The 26185-nt window shown below is 39.0% G+C and overlaps 1 protein-coding gene across 1 annotated transcript in view; it reads right to left on the bottom strand.

Moving 5' to 3' along the window:
• Nucleotides 1-25915, bottom strand: part of TMEM241 (transmembrane protein 241) — a gene marked incomplete at both ends in the record, with an annotated part of 50185 nt that extends 24270 nt beyond the window's left edge. Inside the window, 12 exons of the mRNA XM_079533241.1 lie at nt 2655-2724; nt 3974-4008; nt 8336-8371; nt 9304-9349; nt 10743-10791; nt 11987-12038; nt 13443-13468; nt 14895-14972; nt 18194-18275; nt 22541-22618; nt 25392-25438; nt 25844-25915. Of these exons, the coding sequence (XP_079389367.1) occupies nt 2655-2724; nt 3974-4008; nt 8336-8371; nt 9304-9349; nt 10743-10791; nt 11987-12038; nt 13443-13468; nt 14895-14972; nt 18194-18275; nt 22541-22618; nt 25392-25438; nt 25844-25915 (671 nt within the window). The remainder of the gene's footprint in view (nt 1-2654; nt 2725-3973; nt 4009-8335; nt 8372-9303; nt 9350-10742; nt 10792-11986; nt 12039-13442; nt 13469-14894; nt 14973-18193; nt 18276-22540; nt 22619-25391; nt 25439-25843) is intronic.
• Nucleotides 25916-26185: the final 270 nt, after the last annotated feature.

Raw genomic sequence — 26185 nt, 5'->3', positions numbered from 1 at the left:
TAGAAGATTCAATAGCAGTAAAGAGAGAACACTCCAAAGCTCTTATTGACAATGCAGTTAATTTTGACTCTAAAGTCATATAGGACAGTAGTCCCTCCTGTAGCCAAGGCTACGTTTAAGGAAACTTTGTTCCACAGCTAATCGGACCTCATGAGGCTTACAACCTTTGCTGTGGATTTTTTTCTACTTGTAACATACTCTCTGAACACTGAAATAGCGTCAATTAGCAAGAGGGAATAGAAAAGGACTTCAAGATACATAAGGCTGTGGGGCATGAGAGATTACTAACTACCATGGGACATTGCACAGTAAAGGAAATAGGATCAATGGGGCCCTCAGGTGGAGCAGCAAAAAGTGCCTTAGCAAAAAGTCCTTGAAATAGATGAGCAGTTCTTGACATTTGACATCTTCCCTGCAATAGCAGGCTAGAATTTCTACGCTGGACTCCAGCACCTGAGCAAAGTGCTGCTCCCTGCTCAAGGCATGTAGAAAATCACGTCTCAACCACATGTCAATACACAGCTATTTGTCACACAACAAATGGTAGTGTAAGGTAACTGCCCAGAAGCAGGAGGGACTATGGTTTCTTACACTGAGCCATTAGCACAAGACCCCAGTGGACACAGCTAAGAAAGACAACACTTTAGTGACAAAAAACAGAAGCAAACAGAAGCTACCAGTCACACAACATCCCACCCTGAGAAATCAGACAGTTCAGTGAAGCACCACTGCTCAATATTCTGAAAGTCCAGTAGCTGACTAAAATTTGTTCTGCACCTTCTGTCCTGGTGAAAAGTGCTGTTAGTCAAAGTGACTTGAAGATGTTTGGTGTAATTCAGACAGAACAGCTAATTATCATACCTGAAATACTAATGTCAGAATTAAATATATGTTTGTTTCATTAACTAAATAGAGTAGTTTGCATCTAACTACTAATGCCTCAGACATTCTGAGCAGAATATTTATCTGCATCAGTTACCCTTACTTTATGTTGTAGAAGTTTCCTTCAAATTCTTTACATCTACAGAGACACTGCATGACAAGATGGTGAGCAGCTGAGATGTTTGTTTCTCCATCTATTCCTCTTCAATTGTTTTAGAAGAGTGTAGTGTACAGTGCCATCTAATACACGCATGCTGAAGCTGGGTCAATGGAAACAGAAGCAGAAGTCTGCAAAAGTAGTAAAATACTAGTAGCATGAAAGAGAATATCCAGGATAGCTAAATATCCATTAGAACCTGTCTAACCATGTTGCGGTGACCAACACTGCTGCACCAAGGGCAAGTCATGCCTGACAAACTTGGTGGCCTTTTATGATTGAGATACAGTGTCAGTGGATAAAAGAAGAGCAACTGACGTTATCTACCACAACTCGTGCAAAGCATCTGACATTGTCCAGCACAACATCCTGGTTGCCAAATTGGAGAAAAATGGATTTGATGGATAGACAACTCGCTGGATAAGAAATTGGTTGGATGGTCACGCTCAGAGAGTTGTGGTCAATGGCTTGGTGTCCAAATGAAGACCAATGACAAGTAGCGTTGCTCAGGGATCAGCACAGAGACTGGTGCTGTTTAACACTTCTGTAGGTGACACCGACAGTGAGATGAAGTGCATCCTCAGCAAGTGTACAGACAACACCAAGCTGAGTGGTGCAGCTGACACACTATAGGGAAGGGATGACATCCAGAAGGATATGGACAGGCTTGGTAGGTGGGCCCATGACAAACCCATGGAGTTCAGCAAGGCCAAGTGCAAGGTCCTGCACCTGTGTTGGGGTAATCCCAAGTACAAGTACAGGCTGGGCAGAGAATGGCTTGAGAACAGCCCTGAGGAGAAGGACTTTACTGTGAGGCTGGTGAGACACTGGAACAGGCTGTCCAGTGAGGTTTTGGATGCCTCCACCCCGAAGGAGTTCAAGGCCAGGCTGGATGGGACTTTGAGCAACCTGGTCTAGAGGGAGGTATCCCTGCCTACAGCAGGGGGTTGGAGCTAGGTGATCTTAAAGGTCCCTTCCAATCCAAATTATTCTATGATTCTATGATTCTTCAAGAAGAAACAGATTTCCCCTAGCTGCAGAGGAACAAGTTATTCAACAGCTAACTGCAATATATATAATATAATATAGTGTGTACATTTCTTTCTCAAAAACAAACAAACAAACAAAAAACACTTCAATACCATAAAACTATCTAGACAGGGAAATTATTTAACAATAATTTTTAATGCAGAATCAATGCACATTCTAATGCAGAATCAAAATACAAACAGAATTCCTAACAATCAGGAAATCTTTTTGTCATCAGACAGCATAAAAAAATATTTTCTTCTTAGAGGGGAAAAATATTCCAATTTTTTTTTTCAAATAAATTTCTTGAGGTAATTAAGACCTACAGGAAATATACTCAAACAATCACATTTACCTCATTTGTGACAAGACAAAGTCCAGCACATTTGAACTCATGCCTTCAAATGAACAGCCACAGGTATGCACCGATACATATTCTCTGGAGTTCTACTGGCTTATGCCAGCACAAACTGGTATAACTAAGGTTTTGAATCCTCTGGAGTTTTTAACTGAGGGTCAAGGTTGAAACTTAACATTATCTTTTATTATGAAAAAAATTCACACATCCACATAACAGAGAAGTTACCTGGCACAGCAACTGCTATGAAATCTGTAGAAGTAGAGGAATGGAAAGTCCAAGGCACTGAAGAGATCACCTGAGGGACAAAGCAATATACTCAGTGGAACACAGGAAAAAAAAATAAATTACCCTCTGTTAAAAGTAGGGAACAGTAATTATATGAACATTACCAGTTTAACATTCCTTTGAGTCTTTACAGCTGGCTGACTTTTCATTTATGACGCTTTTCACATTTCTGGTCTGCTTAATTTCTCTGTGACCTTGATTCTAGCCAGTTCCTGCCTTTGCTTGAAAGGAGGAAAGGAATTATATAAGACTTAAGAGCATTCTTTGCTAGAATACAGATGATCCTGCTGAATCAATAGTTGCCAGTGCTAGTGGCTTCTTTTATTTCAGAGCTTGTGATTGCTCCTATTGAAGCAACAGGAAACACAGATACATGTTGGCTGCTTCTCCCTTTGGAATTTGAACTCTGCGACACAGAGCAAAGTCAAGAGGTTTCAGAGAGTCCTCCCAAATCAAGGCAGAGCTCTGGAGTACTTGCATTTCCAAGAATGTGGGCTCTGGCTGCTCTCAGTAACAACAATTCCTGGGGCTCCTACAGCCCTTGGGCTCTACATATCAAGAAGATGCTCCATCTTTCACATTTTGAAATGCTTACTTTTTGAATGCATTTCTGGCTCTACTGATGGGAAAATGCTAGATACACATGATAAATCACCAATCTGAATGGGATATTCAGGTTTATTTAAATGCTTTTTCCTTTGCTTTTCTGATTCAGAAAATGTTTCAGTGAGAGCAACAGATGGACACCTTTATCATTCTAAAGGATAGATACATGTATGAGAGGAATATTTTCCACCATTCAGTTATGGTGGAAATACTCAGTTTCTGTTACTTTAGCCTGCAATCTTTTGCTACTTCAAATCCTGTCACAGGATGCGATACGTCTTAAAGCAACAAAACAAAACATTTGCATGGCACTGAGGGAAATGCAGAGAAGGAAATGCAGTAATTTTGTGAGCACTGGAACACTGCGCTCAAGAGGTTGTGTTCAGTGAGGGAATCCTTGCTCTTTACCATGTATCACCTCAGAAGCTGTTTTTTGCTGGTTGTCTCACACTGCTTCTTCACGAAGGGCACTTCAGAAAGATATCAGTAAGTATCACATAAATTACACAAAGTTGTCTACCAATATAATATTATCAGTCATATTGCAATTGAATTCCAGAGAAATCCTTCTATGAAGACTGACCTCTAAAAAGGAGCACGAAAAGGAAAGGCAATATGGAAATCTGAAAAAGCAGCAACTTAATCCACTTTACCTGCTGGATGGGATGCAGAAGCCAACAGCACCACACTAAAAATAAAAATAAAAAGGATTGATTTCATATTGCAGTAATTATGACCTTGTCCAAACATTACGAATTGGCAGCTTTGCAATTTTATTCATAGTGAAACTTATTCCAGTTAAGTAAAGTAAATGAGGCATATATATCTTTTAAAAGGTAGCTGGAAATGAATCTTCAAGGTTGCCTTAATACCATATTTAACTTGCAAGAGGGCTGTCAACAATACTTAAACATGTCTTCTATGGCTCTATCTCAAGAAGCAGGTCTCAAAAACCTTCCATCAGCGAGACTCCACACCTCTCTGGTTAACTTGTTCCAGAGTCACCCCACCCTCTCAGTGAAGAAGTTTCTCCTGATATTCAGTTTTCAAACTATCAGGAGCAACTTACGGCTGTTGTTCCATATTATACTACCTGCCTCTCCTTAGAAGAATTTGGCTTGGCCATCTTTTTAATTCCCTTTCAAGAAAATGAAAGCAATTATTTAGGTAGCACCTTGGTCTCCACTCTGCCAGACCAACTCCTTCAAACTCTCCTTCCAGTACGCTCTATGCTCCAGGTCCCTAACAATGTCAGTAGACCTGCTCTATCTTCAGCTTCTTGGTGTCTTTCTTGAACTGGGCCGCCCCAAACTGAACAGAGTACTCCATCTGCAGTCTCAGCAATACTGATGGTGACTTCGCTCAATGTGAAGTAGTCCTTCTAACGCAACCCAATTTGCCATGAGCTCAGGCTACCGCTTCACAATCATCTTAGCATTTCAGTACCAATTCCCTTCCAACAAAGCTGCTACTCAGCCAACTGGTGACACCACTGAGACAGAATCTATAGGAAATTATAACAATGTCTAGACTTTAATGCCCCCTGTCCAAGGGAGAATTTCAACTGTCTGCACAAATGTCTGTGTTTGTAGAAATGTCCACATACTGCATAAAAGTCAAATACCCAGTCCTAAGAATATGGTTGCACATGAACAGCACATTCATGCTCCAAATGTCAACTGAAGAAAGAACAAATGCTGCAATTAAACAAGTTAGAAAAATGCATGAAAACAAAACCAAGCAGCAGCTCAACTGATGCATGCTTTTTACAAAGATACAAATGAGCAAGAAAATGAGCTGTGACCTGATCCTCATCTGGAGAACTAATTAAGACTTCAGAGGTCCTACATGGTCATCACACTGAGTTTGTGGTACAGAGCCTACTTCAACACTGTTAATTCTTTACATAGATTTCTTATCTTTTTCCAGATGTTTTAATTCCACTTTGTTTCAAAGGTGGAGCACTGTAGGTTGGAAGAAGCAAGAAAGTCTGCCAATGCAGAACTGCAGCTTCCTCCAGACACTAACAACACACGTTCATCACAAAACCAAAGGGCAAGAGGGAGAAGGATAAAGGAGTATTTTCTCCTCACTGCACTTAGGAAGGTGGAAAGACATTCATTAAAGTTATGAATGCTAACGCTAGGTATTTTTCCCTGGCTAATTACAAGTGATTTTTACAGTTCACTGGGCCCCGTAATAGCAGTAAAGCACAAAGTCAGTCAGCAGACGGTTACCTGATAAGTTAAGGCAGAGGAAAAGCTCAGAGTGGTTCCCAGCACACATGGCAGTGGCTAGAAAACCGAATGCGCTGCAAATGACGTATCTAGAGCACTACAGTATCATCAGTGTGCGTATAGTATTGCTTCTGACTCAATAAGAAAGACAACAGGCAACTGGAAGTAGAACTGTATCAACAGTGATGAGAATTATGACTAAGCTGTGTTTCTTCACTTTTGCTTTTTGCATTATCACTCTTCAAATAAAATAAAACAGTGAGATTGGAAAATGCTCAAAGAGAAACTTCCTTCTGGAACTAAGAGGGATTGATAACTATACCAGACATCCCAGGCCTCAGCCCAAAGAACACATAAGGAAGAAAACAAAACCTTCCCTGTGAAGTGTGGGGATGGTTAAGGTCAAAGGGTTAGATGGCATTAAAGATGTGCTGCAACTCTGCCCTAAACAGAATATCAATAAAAAAGGCACAATTATGTTATAAAATCAGATTAGGGATCCAGCGGGTTCCAGAAGGACAGCCTGGATATGGGGCTGTAGCAGGAACAAAATCCTTACACAGGGTTTCTCTGCTCCCCTCTTCTTACCATATACTGGGAGCTTAACCACCCGAGCTTCCTCCCCAGCTAAAACAGTCTTTGAGAAGCCTTACTTAGAGGAATCAGCTTACTAACTCACAAAACTTAATGCTGGACACCATCTACCTGAGATAAGCACATTTACAGTAATTTTGACCAAGAACTGTCTATCAGAAGTTTGTGCTCATGCAGGTTTCAGAATAACATGTCTTCTATTCAGTGTGATTTAAAAACATTTTGGCCTGTTTTCTACAGAAATTAAGTTTCTGCAATAATTCTCTGTCAGCCACTCTATACAGCTCTCAAACACAATGACCAGCTTCATCCAAATGTGGGGAGTGGCAGACCTGTCAAAGATATCTGCATGCTGACAGGTCTCATGAAGGGACAAATCCTGCCAGTGCTTTTGGCGTCTACGAACACATTTCTGCTTTAAAGGAGATGCTAAAAAAGTCATCTCTCAATTTGCACAACTCCTCTGAAAGGAGTATAGGAACCCTAAGTTCTTAAACACACAGGACTGTATGTCACAGTTCCTTAGTGAGAAGCTTCTCCTTTCTGAAAACCTCCATAGCAAGATTCATCCTTTCCATGTGATGTAGTGCTCCTGCTCTCTGCTGGACACAACTTCACAGACTTCAAAGGATCCTATAAGCTAACACGGCAGGGAACAGGGCATGGACTTTTCAATCATAGCTGCAAAATTAAGACCTTGGCCAAAATCTGAATTTAAAGGTTCAGGCCCAGATGCAATTTTCAACTAAAATAAGAACTAAGAGCCAGAGTTGGGCAGCTGATAAACAACAACAAAATCAATTCATTTCACTGCTTGTTAATGATTCTTATTTCAACATTAGACATATATTTGTACCTCATTCAAGACTTCACAGATTACCTCTGCACACAGCAGCATATCTGCAAGCTCCATGACTACCACACTTCAGAACAATTTCAATAAATACAACCACATCCTCTGAGTAAAATTGATTTTCTTTGCACTTCGCACTAAATAGAAAACAACAACTCACTTAAAACAAGAGCCTGCTTCAAGCAAATTGATGTTCAGGTATTGTTAATGCTTGGGATCCTGGTAAACAGACACTGCAACTATACAAACCCCGCATCAGTGACCTGCATTACTCACTGGAAGCAGAAGAGCTGATCTGACTATGATAGAAAGAGGTATATGCTGTTACCATGTTGATGACATTCATAAGGTAAATGGAAACTGATGTTAAATATTGTCCTCACCAGTGATCCTGATGTATTCCTACCAGGGATCTTTAGTGTGGTCAGACTAAAGCACACAACCAAATGATAAGAACAACTTCAATTTCCTATGCTTATGCCTAACTTCTGTGTTCCAATTTGACCTAAATCAATTTATGTCTTTCAGTCCTTATAACCATCCTCCTCCCATAGAGCTCCATATCTGTAGTCTCATAGTCCACAGCATTCTCATACAACTTTATTTACCATTCCAAGAGGCCAATATATAAAAGCAGATGTGATTATGGATGGACAAGGATCTAGTGAAGGTTCTATATGCCTTAATTTAAATAAAACCTCACAAAAATCTAGTGGAAGCTATGCACGGCAGGTACTCTGGTTTGTATGGTTCTTCTGGAGAAATGACTGGGTTTTTCCAATCTTTTTAAAAAATATTTTGTTTTTGAGAAAAATACAGGGGACTCTGGTGACTCAGGCTCTTTCACTAACTGCAAAATAACAAGCCAGTTTTATATCTCCAAATCGGAAAAACAACCAAATGTCTGAATTACTCAGTTCTGCTGACAGCACTCTCAGTAGTCAGTTATTGCTCAGGTTCTTTGCACGTGGTTCTTTTATAATCACTGCCTCCCCCTCTGGCAATTTGGTACAAGTTTGTCTGTGGTGAAGGTTTTGCCAGTGAGTTACTCTGTAAATATTATTTCTGGAAAAGAGAGATCACTCGTGCACATGGTGATTAAAAATTCTTAATTAACACCTCGTTATCTCCCCAGGTGTACATTGGCATGTCCACCTACAGCCATAGCCAAAATCATGCAGCTGTTAAGCCGTATTTTTTCAACGCATGTCTTGCTAAATAAATATATTTAAGTAGTGGTAGCTCTGAGTTTCCTAAAGTAGTCATGTTTGAAGATGAAAATATATGCTAAACAAACCGGCCATAGTGTATCAAAGGCTTATTCATTTTACCTGAATACATAGTTGATGTACTGTTGGTCCAAGTCACTGGGAGAGAAGAGGAAAAAATAAGGTATTCTTTCAGTAATGCTGTTCACTGATACAAATAGATCACTATATCAAGTAGTAGCACAATATTACGACGTATCTACATAATGTCATAATTATGTAGCACGCTTATATTATTTCCTATATTTTATAAACATTCATATTGCAACATTATGCTAATGGTTTATCAGCATATTAATTTACATAGTATTTGCACAAATTCTGTTGCTATTCTGTTACACTGAAAGTAAAGATATGGTGAGCCTGGCTAAAATTTTAACAAAGGTGGAAAATGATTTTGAAATAAAGGAGCCTCTCTGGACCCTGTATACACGTTACATACATATACATAACATGCAGTGGCAACAAATCCATCCCTATACAGACAACTGCAGACACCATGCATATGCTATATGAACACTGCACCTATTTTCAAAACAACTTCTGCAAGGCTGATGTAAGACTGCATACAGGATTGGTGCAACGTTTCAAGGTTTTTGAGTTACACAGACACTGACACCCTGTGGCATCCCATCAGCCGTTAAACACTTTTGAGATTGTGTCACAAAGGGAGATACTGACACATTCCAACCATGAAGCTTTAAGGCTAACACAAACTAACATTTCCTCTTAATGTCAGTGACGGTAACTATGGGACCTTTTTCCAGGACTGAGTCATCATCCTTTGATAATACACTGTTTAAAACTAATTCAGTGTTTGTGTTAGCAGTATAAACATCAATAACCACATGGTATTGCTGGGATTATCAACAGTATGGCTCTTCTTGTAACAAAAATCGTTAATGATTAACCAAGAGTGATGCAGTTCACACAGATAAAGCAGAGATCCCTACAGTTTAGCTGAGTGCTATGTACATCAGTCCTCTTTGATAGCAATCCCTTCTATTTAAAAGAACGTGAAAGCACATTACCTTAACGAATTAGGCTTCCATAACTTATGAAATACTTTGTAAGCCCCTGTAATTGCAATGACATAGATTTACCATAACATGCAATCATTATGACAAACAACAGCTTATTCGGTCATGGTACTGATAGAACCCTCTGAATCACACTTAGCAATGTGGCACAAAAAATGCCTAAATCATGAGTAAAATCAACCTATCACTTCAAATTAACAGCTTCCAGAGTGTTATCATCTCAAAATACTGTCATGCCATGTGTGCTTCTGCTAGTCCAACTCACAATAACTAAAAAACATGGAAGGGAAGTACACGTGCGTGTGCAAATACATAAAGTGCTGTAGAATTTTTTTCTATTTTTCTGGGTAACTTCTATGATATGTTCATCTACGTAGACCCTACAGTTGTCTGTTCCGAGTCATCTCTGCTGTTTGCAGGATCTCCAGGCTCTTTGCATTCTTTACCAATTCATTTTTCAGTAGGCAATATTTTACAAAAGAGAAGCCTCAGCTCAGCTCATCCCTAGTTACAGCAAACAAGTATTTCAAGTGATAAATCCCTAGATTTCTTGTTTTATCTAAATAAGCAGGTGTTTATAACATTTCCTATAGAAAAAAATACTTCTTATTTATATATTAACAACATTTTAGCACATGATGTCTAGATCTCCTTAAACACAAATTATAGACGCATAACCTGTGAGCTGCAAATTTTACAGTATGAAAGACAAATTAAAGAAATCATCCCTAATTTGCAGACAAGACTTACCATACAAACAAATCACTCAGTCTACAGGAGATCTAAGAACAAAATACAAATCCCTTACTATCCAGCTTAACGTTCCAAAATACACAAATCTCCTACTTATATACTGCTACTCAGCTTTTCTTCAGATTTTTTTTGCATCTGACTGTTTTCAGCTTTTCAGGGAAGAATTACTTTACCGAACAAAAGAAAAATATAAAAACCCTACACATCATACAACACATTGTTAATTAACTTCTTTATTTAAGAATACGTATGACTGCATCAAAACCCCCAACATTTCAACACCCTTCTTCTGGAAACATTCCATAATATTTTAGAATACTTCTTTTTGTCAACTTTTAAATAAAATCTGTGTGTACAAAAAAAAATTCAGTTCTTCATGTTTCTTCTCCCCTCAGAGAGGAAAAGGGTCTCTTACTGGGCAACCATTAAGAACTCCAGAAAACTGTAGTGTTGATTAAAATGTATATGCATTTTCTTCACCTGTCCTCTCAGTCTATTTGCTGTTGTTTTCAACCTAAAGGCTACAAGAGGAAAACATTTTCTTATCTTTACTATCCTTCTTATTTTAAAATGTTTCTTACATCAAAAACCCTAAATATTTAAAAAAAAAAAAGAAAAGTTGAATTGCATCTTCAACAAATTCACTCTTCATAGTCGTTCCTTCAAAGATGACTTACCAACACAGACCAAGTGAATTAGAGCCCACAGATAACCGTTTGGATCAAACTGCAATAAAAAACATCTGGGTAAATAAAGGTATCATAGAATCATCAAGATTGGAAAAGACTTCTAAGATCATCTAGTCCAGCCATCAGCTTGTCACCACTATGTCCACTTAACCACGTTCATACATGCATAAGCAATGCTATTTCCCTGCAGTTAGCTTTGTAAAGCAAGTACAGTGGGAGCTATAGCACAAATGAAAAGAAGACTAAAGAAGGCTAGAGACTTTTCTATTCTTAGAGATATGGCACATGCCTGGTAGCTGTACCCTGTTATCCATGTTCTCAGCCCTGGTGAAAACAACTGTGTTTCTTTGGGATACAGACATCATTCTAGATGACCTGAGACTATGGACGCCAGCCTGTATATTCTTGTATCATAGCCATTTTTCTAGCATCATAGCCCCATAGGATCATTTTTCACTTAGCAGAAAGTTAACTTTTGATCTCCCAGTACAGACGGATGGTCAGTCACAGAGGGACAAGTGGATCAGAGGAACCACTAAGGTATTGAAAGTCGTGCTTCCTTGACCCTTTTCCCCTAGCAACCCCTGCAGTCTGTTTCCCCAAGGTTCTCACTAACTGCAGTGCATCCAAAAGAATGCTCCCAGCAAGACAGGCTCTCTTCATAGTCAATTGAGAAAAATGAATGTTTGCTTTCACAAGTATACACAAGAAGTTCCTACTCTGCACCATGGACCATGATGAACAGAGTTAGATCAGGTGAAATGCTTCTGTCTGCCCTTGACTGGAAACATCCAGACAAGACCCAGGTTTTTCTCACTTATCTTCAGTTACTAACTGAAGTCTAAATCAAGAAAGTATCCCTCTTAAACCTCCAAAAGAAAAAGACAGGCATGTCCAAGGAATAGATCCATTACGGACTGAGCTACTCTAGAATTAGAGATAACTCCTTCCGTTCTCACAAAGCTAATTCAGGAAACCACTCAACATACTTGCAACAAATTCAAACCTAAGTGATTTGTTAAGCCCTTTAAGAAGCTACACTGTGGTATCCCCAGCCTCTGGCTTCACCTAAAAGCTCCATATCTGTACTGGTCAGAGGTTTCACCAGGATGTTTTTAAACATGTTTAAAAATCTTTTGCAGGAATCCTGCCTTAGCTTACAAGTAAAAGCTAGGGTACTTGCTAAGAAATACAAAGGCCAAACTAAAGCTGCTTTACAAAACAGAGCTCACCTGCGTGTCACATAAAGGAAGGCACACTGCTGCTACCAGGAGGAACAGCACACTGTGGATGAGAGAAAAAAAAAAAGCAAGAATTGTACTCCTGGTGAAATATGCACACTTCTACTCAATTTTATAACTGTACTTTTCTTTTTTTCCTCATTTTTATTCCATATGTTTATAAAGTATTTTCTGCCAACAAAATTACATTTTATATCAGGCATTCTTCATAATTAATACAGACCTAAGTTGAACAAGAAGAAAATCAGCACAAACCATCTTAGCAGCAATGAAAAAAAAATTGGTATGGAGTACTGTTCTTCACTTGCCATTTGGCTTCCTTAGGTTACTTTAGAAAATGAAAACCAACTCATTTGTGACTATGAAGAGCTACCAAAAAGTTCCATCACTGGGGTAAATTGTGTATTACAACAATTTCAGCAGTTGTGACTCCATTAAAAGTTATGCTGTTAACTCCAGAACAAAGAATAAAGTGGGAGTGAGTGGAAGCATGGTAGAAATGGCTTAAGGATAGCACAGGTCCCTCCATAGACCACAGAACTGGACTAAAAAATCTCAAACTGCAGCTGACTGGTAATTCTACTGGCTACACAGAATATGCAGATGTAGAATTTCTATGGATTGTCAGTATTAATAACAACAAATATTTGCTTTTATTGCTCATTTTCCTGCTCTCCAGGGACACAGAAGGAAAAGATAGAATAAAGATGATAAAAAACAACAACAACAAAAAGCCCAACTGGTATCCTTGAAAATAATCCAGTAGTGAAAACAAGGCCATGGTAAGCCAGATAATGGAAACAAGAGGGAGGAAGTTGGAAGCCAGGGCTCCAAACACACTGAAAATTAAACCAGTGTTGTTCAATCTAAGTACAGTTAAACGATTAAGAAGTATACTATCTTCAAGGGAATGAGTGGGAAGAACAAAACTTTCAGTATGCAGATGGGTGACTTCTGTTTGTCACCATCTCCTTTTGGTAGCCTAAACAACCAGAGCCAACCAAGATTGGTAAGGTTGTGTAACTTAATACAAATGATGCAGAATGATGCCAGAAGTCACCCAATTTCCTCCTTAGGAAATGCATTTTTAGCTATTTTCTATCCATTATCTTTCTCTTACTGCTCAATATTATACACTGAAATATCAAACTTGAGCTCCTTTTCAAAAACATTCTTGCAAGCACTGTTTTGTTATTCACAAAGGCCAGCCTTCTGGCTATTTTTATAAGGAGGGGAAAAAAAAGTATCTATTTAAGCAATAGTATAAAAGAAAAAAGAAAATACATTTTAAAAATATTTAATTACTTGTATGTTGCAATTTATGCTTACAGCCCACAGGAATCTGTCTTACATTCTTCATTGTTTTGGTGCACTACTATTTGAAGCAAATACAGAAACCGAAGCCAAAACAAGATGAAACTGAATCTGAACGGTTTTTAAAACTTACCTACAGACTTTCAGATGAGAGATCTGCTGTAAAAAAGGACACATGATTAATTGTATTGTTTTTTTAAATACTGAAATGCTTTTTCCTTTCAAAAAATAAAAGGAATCACAGATGATCTTACTGCACCAAGTACAAGAAAAAGACAATGAACAACACTGAACAGCCCATTATGTTTAAGTACTACTTAGCAGTACTTAAGAAAGAAAGAAACACACAAAAGGGAAAAAGCAAACACACAAAAAGAGCGATGACTGAAGATTAATCTACTCCAACTTTTTTTTTATATTTTCAGGTTATTTACTACCAAGTAAACCTAAAACCAGACACGAACGTTACACCTGGTTCTTACACTCATCCTAAGTATACCAGAACAGTGTACTGTAGATATTCAAATATTGATTATACTTAATTAATTAGGTACTTCTCCAACCAAATCAGCCTTGGTCTAAATTCATCGAAGTTTCCTAATATTTTGGTCCAAAATCATTCCCCAGAAGATTCCTAGCAAGACCTCTGTTTGCATTATCCTTCCCCATTGTGCTTTAATTTCCGAAGAGAGCAAACATAAGCATGTGAGCTAGAATGAAAAAATAAAACACTTTGGCAGGGACAGCATCACAGAGATATGCCATGGCGCACACTGCTACATCCCTTAGTCTTAACCTTAGGGAAGTCTTCAGTTCGTTACAAGTAGCAAACACTGGCATTTATTTGCATTCTATATACATTGTAGAGGTAATGAACGGAAGATCTCTTCTACTACAAGCCACAGTCCATTTCAGAAATGAATTTGTGATTTCCCAGCAGTACCTCCCCTACAGCACCTCTCTGGTCACACAATTAGAAAAGCATTCCATAGCCTAAAAAGAAAGATCTCCAGTGTAGCTGAAGAGAAACAAACTGAGATCTTACTAAAGTAAGCAGGAATTCTTCTCACTTTAGCAGGTATTGGGACAGATTCCCAAACAAAGCCTAAAATGTGTTATTTTTCCAAATTTCATGTGGAGATGTGATTCATCTATTGATTGATATTGATCAATTGATATTGATCCATATGATATATTGAATACTAGATATGTTAAACTAGTTAGACCTAAGGACCTAGTTTTCCTTCCCCTCTGCTCGAAAGATGAAATTCTTACGTACAGCACGAGAGAGAGATTAATTCTCAAAAGGAAAAGACAAACTGGACTAAGCCAGTCTTAAAAATGGAAATTAAACCATCAATATGCACTTGCAGTCTTTCATCCACTAAAAGAGAAAAGAAAACATCAGTACAGATACTTGTCAAAAGCGAACCTCTCTCTGGGACTCATTAGTGACTTGCTATCACAATGAGATTAAAAAAGCACATAGCACTAATGCCTGCATAAAAAGAAATTAGATGTCTTGTCACAGGGCTGTTACATCACAGGCGGTGTCTTGAACATACTAATTAATAGGTGAAATTACCTCTTTCTGCACAAACTTCTGGAAGCCACAGGTTATGACTTCTGCTGCATTCTGGATAGTGAGGAACACTGGAATTGGCTGCCATTGGGAGAGAACAAAAATGCCTGGAATTACTCAAAACAGTCACAGACATAGGAAGGATGTTCCTGTACGCGCTAACTGTCCCAGGTTTTTGCATTATTTTGCTTGTTTTTATCATTGTAGACGCACATCACATCTCCTAAAGGAATTTACTCGTTCTAAGAGTACAATCACTATTACAAGGCACCACTTCTGAGTGCCCTGTCCAGATGTTCATACAGAGCTACCATTGTGAGAATTGCCACAGGCTTCTGCCTCTGGTTTTGCCTCTTTGTTCGCATACCTACAATCTCCACAGTAAACTGTTCTCATTATTTTCCCATCTCCGTCTGCTGATGCTAACACAGTGTTACTCCTAGCAACATTACGGGTAAGATGATTTTAGGCAATTGTTTTCAGTTACTGCTAGGGAGATCTGCCAGAAATTTAGGTAGAAACGTAATAACAGTTCACACAAAAGTGATGTTGAAATTATACCCAGTGAGGCATCTGGACGCAGTCCCAATATGAAATCATTAAGAAACAAATCCCAGTGATAACAACAACGAATAAAACGCCCATCACTCCAGGCAAAACCAACTCAAATTAGTGGTTCACAATAAATCCTCCAAATCAGATCCTTGGTCTCTTAGACAGTCACAACAGAAGCAATTATCTGCTCCGATTAAGATAATCTAAAGGCAGTTTCAGGAAGCAGTGTTTTCCTGCTTATGGATAGTATTTAAATCACATGGGTAGAGAATGAGGCAAATTCATACTGACGTGCGTCCCCTGTAAGTATCAGGTAGCAAATACCTCTTTGACTCGGCTTTGTAATCAGAAATCTCTATTTTCTGGATTTTTCTTTTCTTGCCCGCAAAGCAGGATAAGCATCACTAATTAAAAACTTTAAGCCATAATAACAACGAGGGTGGATCCATAAACACAACAGTTTCACCAAGATAACTCTTAACACCTCTAAATTAGCAGTGAATGAAAACCACACAAACACAATTGGCATGAAGTTGTCAGCTCCTGCTTCAGTTCTGGAATCCAATTCTCAACCTCGTTGCTAGACAACTAAACACAATAAAACAGAAGTACCTAACATAAGCATCCTGAGCCTGAAATAATAGAAAATAGAAGAAATAACCATAAACAAGGTAAGATGACAGCAAAACTTACATTCTTTCTTTCATGAAGCCAATTTGACGGATTTTCTTTCCTTTCCCCTCCCCCCCCACTTTTGGCTCTTTCAAGTATGTTTTAAAGCCAACAACGGCTCCAGTTTGCCCAGGCCTGCTAACCTTCTCCATATGTCTATTGTCTTTGATGTGACTATTTCTTAAATTTGTGAGTGAGCTTAATACTCACAAAAAGAAAGGTTTACTGTTTGGACAGACAGGATGAATAGACTCTGTACAAAACTCCCCCTCACAGTTTTGCATACCTTGGCTAATGCATCCCAGTTCAGAGCTAGGCACCGCTGCTCCAATCTCAGCCCTCAACTCTTGGGCAGGAGAGTCTTCCTGTATCTTTTGGAGAGGTACCGATGGAAACTAAGGTCCTGCCTCTACACAGAGCTGTTTTAAAGCAGGCATCCATGGTTTTGATCAAAAGTTCACGTGATTTCAACTTTAGAAACAAAATTAACGCAAGTAAATTTGTGAAGTGAGCCATTTCAGGTACAAGAATTTGGGATAGTCCATTTTCCTTCTCTCCACATCACAAAATTGTTGTAGGCAGATTTACTTAAAATAAAGCTTGTATGCAGGTTTGAATTTGGGCCAGCAATGCATACTAGCTATGGTATAAGACTATTCGTCCTTCTGCTGTTCCTTCTAAAATGGCCACAGAACGAGGCACATCCACAAACAACAAAAAAACATGCAGAAATGGTGATGCTCCTCAAGAATAGTTTGGGATCCAAACAAAAAACTTTTCATAGGCCCTATGCCATGCCACTACTTGAATCTTACTCTTGAATGATCACAGAGAAGGCAAGGCACGGAGTCAAGGTAATTTACAGAACTCAGAAAGAAGAAATAGCAACAGAGGATGTGATTCATACCTTCTCCACCTCACAGGTGATCAGGCAGAAAAGATGCTGCTGCCAAGGGTTTATTGCTATTTCCAAACAGCTCTCTCCTTAGAGATCTTTCCTGAGTTCACACCAGGGAAGCCCCGTGGATTTGCTTTGACAAGGAACCAAAAGGAAGTGAATGCAATCACCATGATACAGAGCTAACTTGGAGGCATATGGCTTCCAAGCATGCAGCCATGCTTCCCAAAGATCACTGGAGTCTAAGATGAGGCCCACCACTTTGTTTGAGTAGACAGAGACCAAGTGTCCTTTTCTGCCCTGTCACTCCACTAGGATGTTCAAAGGATCACTGCAAGAAGAGTCTTGTCTAAAAATTCCCTTTTGATGCTTCTTGGAGTTTAGAAATTGCTAGAACTAAGCTGGCTCTGGAATTTAAGGTGAACTGACAGAAAACAGAAGGGAACTAGAGCATGAACTACTGCAGACAGTAACAGTCGTAAAACAATTTAAAAAAAATCATGTAGCTGATTTATTCTAAAATATTTGTATTTTCATTTATTTATATTATGTATATTATTTACTTTTACTTTTTGAGAAACACAAGCTTACTTAAATAAAAGGCATTCAACTCTAATGAAGGCAGATTTGACATCCCCCGATTAAACATTTCATAGGTCACTGTAGTTCAAACGGATAACAAATCTGATGAATCAAACCATCCCCAAAATCTCTTCCCAACTTCCAATTTACTTTTTCAAATCCTGTAAAGCACCAAAGCTTCTCACAGTAATGGTTTTCATCCTTTTCTTGGAAAGGTTTCCCCCAGAAATGTGTCCCATTAACCCTTTTGCAAAGCTAGAGCCAATAACTTCGGTAACTTCTTCCCTACCTGCACAATTCAGAACAGTGGATCTGTCTGCAAAACTCTGAGTACTGTGGAGCGATGCAGAGTTCTTCAGACTGTCAGAGAGCTCAAGGAAAGCTGAAGGCACTTTGTGCTTTTTGTTACTGCCCTACACTTTGCAAGACTGGACCATTGCTCTAACAATGTTAATAGATTATGAACTATTTGAAGCCCTCCCCCTCTCTTTTCCACCCAACCCAAGAACAGAATTAATTCCTTGTATGAAGAAAACATTATTTGCTCATCAAGTAGAGGCAATACAGAACTGATGTCTACCTGTGTGCTTCTTACCAGTCTAGACAGTGCCCTGGAGCCAGCATAAATAATGCCTACAAAAATTACCGACGCAGGAAGCCAGGACAGGATTTCAGACCTGTGAAAACAATTCAAATCTCATTACTTCTCTACATTCTGTTAACATGCAGTTAGCAACAGTTGCTTGCAAGAAATATAACATACGTATGTATACATATACTCAAAAGTGTGCATATTAAATTCACTGTCTGATTGTTCAACATTCCTCTCATTTACTAAATGACACAGAAATAAACCACTTCATCTAATCCCAGGTGGACAACATTACTGCTTTTCTTTTCATTCTGCCTCTTTTTCACTCTTTCTCTTGCTCTTATCCCTCAACAACTGTATATTTCATAGCAATTACTCCTACTATATTTAAGGGAGAGAAATTTTATTTCAGTAGTTTGCTTCTCTGTAAAAGGAAGAAAAGCTTTCAAATGAAGGCATAAAATGGTGCTCTCGCACAGACAGCACACATTTTCACCATGTACAAATACAGTTGCCCACCCACGCATTCATTTCTTCACTTCTCAGCCGGATTTACAAAGAGATTTCTGCTGAAGATCGGATTGTCTCCGTGGGAGCCTGTCTCTGGAGATTTCCTAATGACACCCCCTTGACTAAGCCAAACTCCTGGAGGCATTTTGACAATTAATGAAGGAATTAAAACATTGCAGATTGTTGTTGCTTTGTTTTGTTTTATTTAATCTTGCTTATGGCAGTCGAGTCAGGCTTCAGTTTTGAGAAGGGGCACTGGAATTTGCACTTTTCCTTTTCCGATTTTGGTACTTAAGAGAACAAAAGGTTCAGATAGGTGGTAAAATTCAGAGAGAATAACCTAAGATTTTGAGTGACAGAGATTCAAAGGACTAACTTGGAGGCTTCCCAGGACTGAAGAAGACACTGCTGCCTTCATTCATTCTTCCTAAGTCTTGAACTAAAGTCAAGAGAGTATTACCATGTAATACTCATTTTTAAGATGAAGCCAAAGTATTTGTGGTTCATTAACTGGGATTGTGCTTCTAACTAGCACGTAAGTGTCAAAATGCAATTACAGGTACCACTATATTACAATACTTCATGAAGTACAAAAAAAAAAAAGGACAAATAAAGGTGAAAACAGAACAGTCTAAATGAGATCAAACATGCCCAAGAATTTTTGTTGTCTTTAACACAAGGAAAAAGGAAAAAACAACTAAACATCATGTTCCCTTTCTATATATAATTTTCTAGGGTATTTGCTAAAAAAACAGCAGAGTAACAAATGAATGGTCTTTAGGTCCTTTTGCTGATATAAAAATTTGCTCTTTAAAGTTCAGGAGCTAAAACTGTCATGCCTCATTGCCACTGAGTTCACACCAGATACCAACGACAAAAAAACCCCCATCCCAACTGGACTTGCAGTAAATTGAAGAAAGTAGGAAAGAAGAAGAAAAGGGAGGGCTGGGAAGAAGAAAGGAAAACCAGATGAAAACTGAATTTCCATTTAGTGCATAAAAATATCGTTCTTTCATGTTCCCCACCACTAAATTCTAGGCATCCCAAATATGTCTCCATTTCCAATCCAGTGCTGTGAAGTGCAATGGAAAAGGACTTAAGATGCTTTTCCCATGATGCGACAGGAGAATTTTATGCTGCCAAGTGGGAATTTCAGGACCGAAAAAGAATGCATGGATGTTTGATGTAATGTGTCAGCACCAACAATCTGTCTTGTATGCAAACCAAATAGCAGCTCCTTATGTTGGCAACACAGCAATGTACGTGCAAAACAAGCAAGTTTAGTGACGTAAAAAAACTGATGAATTTATGTAGTAGGGCTACATTTAAAGTAGGGCCCATTTAAGTCAGTGGGTAGCCTTCCTAAAACCGGACTTTGAAGTTTTGGTTTATGCCAAGTTTCTGAGCTGGGAAAAATTTAACAGTAGAATAAATGCCAACCAAAACATAGGACTTAGGTGCCTACACGGGTCAGGCAGAAGGTGGGCAGCAGATCATGGCACTGGAGGCATTATGTGAATACCACACACATTCTTATGCACTCCACTGAGTCCTGTTTCGGACACAAATTTTGCAGACAGTTGCTATTCACCTTGTAGAAGCAACAGTGATGGTGAGAATCTCTTGCAGTTGGCAGTACTGAACAGAAACAGATAAAAAGCAAGATATTAATCAAAGCAAAGAGCAATTACTATAAATGATATGTTTAACAGGACCAAGGACTTGTTTTTATTTGGTATTTATTGTGAAGCTAGTATTCCTGATTTTGTCATAACCTTCAGACAAGGGGTGGTCATCTCTAGGTAGTAAAATAATCCTTCTGAAATACTTTGGTGTATCCTGAACCAGTTCAGAAAGCTCATGAGATCTGTCTGCAGAACAGAAATACACTGGGCTTTGTGGAAGTACACAGCTGGGTAACTTTACTACTTGCAGCATGAGAAGACTGGGGACTGGAAATAGTATTCTTAAATATTCTACATGTACACAAAAAGATAGATGCAGAGACCAAGATGCTGGAAGAGGGGGGGAAAAAAAGTCCTTCTCAGTCCAGTAGTAAAACATCTTCACAGGGTGAAGGAGTTTGAGAGGAGATGATGGAGAGAAACTTTGAAATACTATGAGGTTTTTTGGTTTTTGTTTTTTGGTTTTTTTTTTAAAGGCAGAGCTCTATACTGAAAGTCAAGTTCAACAAAGCATGCACTTAATCCTTCTGAAGAAAGGCAGATTTAAATTCATGCTTAAGTACTAGTCCGAATTATATTCAAGCAATTAATTCTGGCCATATCGTTTTGTCCACAGCTAATATTCTAGAAAAGCACTACAGAACTTTCTGAAGATGCATTTTAGCCAGTTTCCCTAGAGTATGCTGACATCTAGAGGCCTGAAGTCTCAATCTACAAAATACAAACTAATTTTATGCCACACTTTTCTCATATAAAAACGTCCTCTTCAACAGTGGAAAGTGATACTTGTTCAGTATTACTTAGCTGTCTTTCAAGTTATGGAAAAATTAAAATATCTTTTACAAGCTGGGAAAATTATTCAGCTTCTTTTACTGTCACAACTTAAAGCAAAAGTATTTTCTCAACTATTGATGAAAAGCTGAATTAAAAAGGACATTAGTGATAGCTGCATTCCTTTGCACTTTAAGCTGTACTGCAAAGACAAAATATGCATAAACAGCATACATACATTTGATGACAATATATATCAGTAACTGTTGCTTAAGCAAAGTTTGGAGCCTAATCCTGCCTCTGCCAAAATCAATGAGAGCTTTGAACTCCATATCCACATCTTATCTACACTGTAGATGAAAGATAGGAAGTTAAAGCCTGTTTCCATTTACAGCTTTGTTTAGGTTTCAGTGGGGATGTGGACACCTGCATGCACAAAAAAAAAGAAATTAGCCTGGTTCTCCACACACATGGATGCAGAGATTTCACTCTCAATAAGGAACTTCAGTTTTGCAAGTCTACTGCTTACATTGCAAACTGAAAATCCATCACCTGTCACATCATAATACAAATCACTGAAAAAAATTACTTCAAAAGGAAATTCTGACAGTCAACCAGCCTGCTAGCCCAGTTTCAGGGTTAAGACACATTGTTTAGGTCACTCAGAAAAGTTTTGAGTATCTGCAGTGATGGCAACTCAGCAATTACTATGGGCATATATCTTATAATTCATGCTATTTTGTGAAGTGTAAAGGAGATGCCACATTTCATACCACCAAATGGATCACTATGAACAGAGTATGATATTCTGGATAACTCTTCTAAATGGTAGTAGCACTCAGTTCAAGCAGATGATCTTGATCCACTGATGAAACATCTGAATTTGGAGTCTGATCACTGCACCAGTCCCGTGCACTGCACTGGTTTCTCTTGCTGTGTGCTTATGCATATAGAGATACACATAAGGGCAAATGACTCCCATTTACGAACACCAAATCTTACAGAGGTGTCAAATCACATTTGCTGACTCCACTGCACTGAGATTTTAGGGAAGGGGGTGTCAGTGGATGCATTACTGAGGTTTCTCTCCTGGTATTTTTCAGATGATCCAGGGAAGAGATGCAAAAAATGATATTGGATATATTATCCTTGTAGCCTTCTCTAGTGATTACGCTTCTTTATCTTGCCAAGGTGAAATTGAATCCACTCTATATTAGTAATCTGTGGAAGTGTGTGACTGAACATTGATAAGACTGAAACATAGTGAGGCAGAACACATACATACAGACACGGATATCATCTTACGTTTCAGCAAGTTAGTGACTTGCTAAACAAGCGAACTACAAAAAGTAAGTATGTAGAGATACTGAAAACCTTACTGTACCTTGAACACAAGCTTATCTCCACCCAGCCCAACTTCCAGGAGACATGAAGCAGAATTCCACCAACTAATGTCTGCCACCTGAAATAGACATAGAACAGTATCCCTAAATCGTTTGCTTTTTTTTTTTTTTTTTTTTAAACCATGTGGAGCATGACCTTAAGATCTCTAGAATTTCTCAGAGCACACATAGGACTATAGTCATCTACTGCTCTTCCAGGCTACCAGGGATGGCACTACCCTTCAAATCTTTTGTTTTCTGGGCCGTCTTATCACCCAGGTTTTCTATTACTCTGGTGCTTTCCACCTCATATTTCAAGCGTTTTATAAAGAACTACCTACTGCAATTTCTTTAGTCATCTTACTGAATCCCCATTTTACTGTTTAGTAAATATTTTAAATTTGCTGATATAAAATATTTAGTAATCATAGTGATGTTAAAGCCCTCACTTTGTGATGCAAGTGAGGCAAGGATTGTGACAAGAAATAAACATCTGTACATATATAAACTGTTATTGCTAGAGAAAATATGATTTCAGGACTCACAGACTGATCTCAGCTCAATGAACTAATAAGTCCCAAGGATGAAGTGTACAGTGCTGGTAATTTCAAACATTAGTTTTATGACTTCTTGTTGTTATTCACGCTGGGCCTAGATTACACACCGCCTATAACTCAAATGGCATGTAGCATGCAGTAATTGAAGTGCCATTAACAATCAAATCATCACACTGCATGAGCCTCTGCTTCAGAGCCTTTAGAGGAAAAAAAATAAAAATAAGTAAGATACAGTAAAAACAGTAAGATAACTTAGCATATAAACCAGAATACTGTGGTTTTCTCATTCAAATGCTATAGAACAATTACGTGTATTCTGAAGTGACTTATCTATCTAATCACTTATCTTGTCACAATGGCATTCCTTAGTTTTCTGTGGAAGTAGTACGTGAGGCCTTAGCAATCCTTGCAGATAATTTAAAACCAGTAGTGATGCACAGTGATGTTTTAAGCTTCATAATAAATGACCAGTTTCCTTCTTTTTCGGGCTAATGGCTTTCAGGAAGATTGCTTCTCAGGTAAAAGTACTCAAACATCTAGTACAGCTCTGGCAGAGATCCTATGCTGCAGTGTTAAATCACATTAAATATATGTCAGATATAAAAATGTGTTTGTTGATTATTCCCAGTCATTGCAATGCATTTAAGCAATTATTTAATCACTCTCTTTCTCTCTCATACATACATAAATGCTACATGCAGTATGGCATACAGCTGGACATAATCAGAAAAGAGTGAGCTCACTGTTCATAAGGGTTTGATGAACATCCAACACCGCAACCACAACTCACTTCACCTTTATTGCACTGGGGACATAAGAGAGCTTGGTGCCAGACATCCCTCATCTGCTGAAGGCTTGATCATGCTCTACTCCAAACCAGTGATTAATTCCCACCAACTTTATGTGAAAAAAATTAATATAATTTCAGGTTTTAAGGACAGAGCTTGAAGTTATTAAGAGTTCCAAATCCTTAGCACTATGTGATACAGACTTAGGTTATACAGGGAACAAAAAAACATCAATGAATGGTGTGAATTAGGTATTACCCTTTGTTCCTTTGCTCAGCTGCCTTAGCTCTAGATGAAAGTATACCTTACTCAGTTTTCAAAGAAATGGTCACCTTTAAAAAACAAAATTACTAAGATGCTGAGATGTCTTTCCAAATAACGGAAAAAAAGGAAGTAAATGTGGTAACACATATCCTACACAGCCATTGAGCAAATGCTTTTTTTTACTGTTGACTTACCAGGATTGTATTTTACATACATTACTCAAAACCCTTTTCCTGTGTGCTGAAAGACTTGTCCAAGAGACTGTTTGCACACAAGTGATTGAACTGAAGGAAGCACTTGTTGCATATTTAATAGAGCTGAGTACACTCAAAGAAACTGGAGATTCCCAGAGGAGTTATTCCTAGAAGTAATTACAGCCCTGGAGTTGCAAGTCAGGCAAAACATAACCCATGCAAAGTAGCAAAAAAGGAATGAAAGATATCAAATGTCTGCAGATTTAACCAGTATCTCAAAAGAGCAAATGAAAGAAGACTGGAATATAATAGTCCAGAATTCTACAGAATCACAGAATCACCAGGGTTGGAAGGAAGCTCAAGGATCCCGAATCTCCAACCCCCCTGCCACATGCAGGGCCACCAACCTCTGCATTTAATACCAGTCCAGGCTGCCCAGGGCCACATCCAGTCTGGCCTTGAACACCTCCAAGGACGGGACATCCACAACCTCTCTGGGCAGCCTGTTCCAGCACCTCATCGCTCCCTCTGTAAAGAACTTAAGCACCTCACAAATTATTAACGCTGACAAGTGTTTATTTGGCAAAGCATTAAATTTCTTATCAAGATATGGTAGGGACTTACAACACACAGCTACAACAAAGACTAAGCATGAAAATAAGCAGCACTGTATTGGTGTGTGTCTAAAGATGGGTTTCATTAGCATACTGGAAAAGAATACACCCAATCTGCATCTTACACACAGTGCCATTCCAATTTAGACAAGCTGTGCTATAATTGCCACTTTTCTACACCTAAGCATAACATGTGCAGATAACTGGGAACTGATGGTGTCTATATATCTTTAACCACTGTGATGCTTAAAAATTGACCAAGACAAATGAAGCCTGCTTTACTAAGGCTTCATTATGTATGTTCTCTTAACAGCAAAGGCAGTAATAAAATGAAGTACCAAAGTTAGCTCCAGCATGGAACAGCAAGATGTTTACTGACTGAATGTATTGACTGAAGTCATTTTTCAAACAACTGTATTCTTAAAATGGTACTTACCCTTGAAAAAGGGTAGGGTAGGTAAATTTCAGGACAGACAGGACATACTGAAAAACAAATACCAAATTAATGGACATCAAACACACACAGAGCTATGACATTAACATGCAATCTCCAGAGCAACAGAGAATACAAGAAGCTCCTACCAAAATAAAGAAAAATAAACAGACAAGATACAGTCTGAACGTTTTCTGTAAGTTCTCTTCCCACGCTGGAAGCACTGGACGCTGCCCCAGTCCCTGTGGCAGGCAGCAGACGCTGAGTTACACTGTATTGCCTACGCCGTACAACGCAAACTATTTCAAACTAAGTTAAAGTAGTTCACTTCTGGGCACGCTGTGGCCATCTCTGTTGCGACCGACTGCGAACACCGCGGTTGCTTGACAGCCGCGCCTACCCGGGCATCGCCGCACACAGCCCACCGCAGCCCGGCTGCGCGGGGCCGCGCTCACCTTATTGGTGAAGCAGGACGCCAGGTAAAAGAGGCAGAAGGCGAGGCCGCCCGCCGGCCGCTTCAGATACATCGGTCACCGCCGTCCGCCGGGCCCCGCACCGCCCGCGGCGGCCATCGCGGCGCGGCGGCAGCTCCAATGGCACCTCCTCCTTAAAACGGCGATGCGGTCCGGTGGGGCCCACCGGCTGCTGCGCCCCCAACCGCCCCAATGCTCTGCTACACTCAGTAGCCCGTCTATCTTCTTTTTTTTGCACCCCCCCTTTTTTTTTTTTTTTTTTTGGCCTTTTAAAGCTTTTTTTTCATTACGTAACTTACCAGATGTAAACCACTTCCTTTGCAT

Source organism: Tetrao urogallus (genome assembly GCF_951394365.1).
Source record: "Tetrao urogallus genome assembly, chromosome: 3".
Taxonomy (NCBI): domain Eukaryota; kingdom Metazoa; phylum Chordata; class Aves; order Galliformes; family Phasianidae; genus Tetrao; species Tetrao urogallus.
Note: the sequence above shows the minus strand (reverse complement) of the source record. Positions and strands in the feature narration are given on the sequence as shown.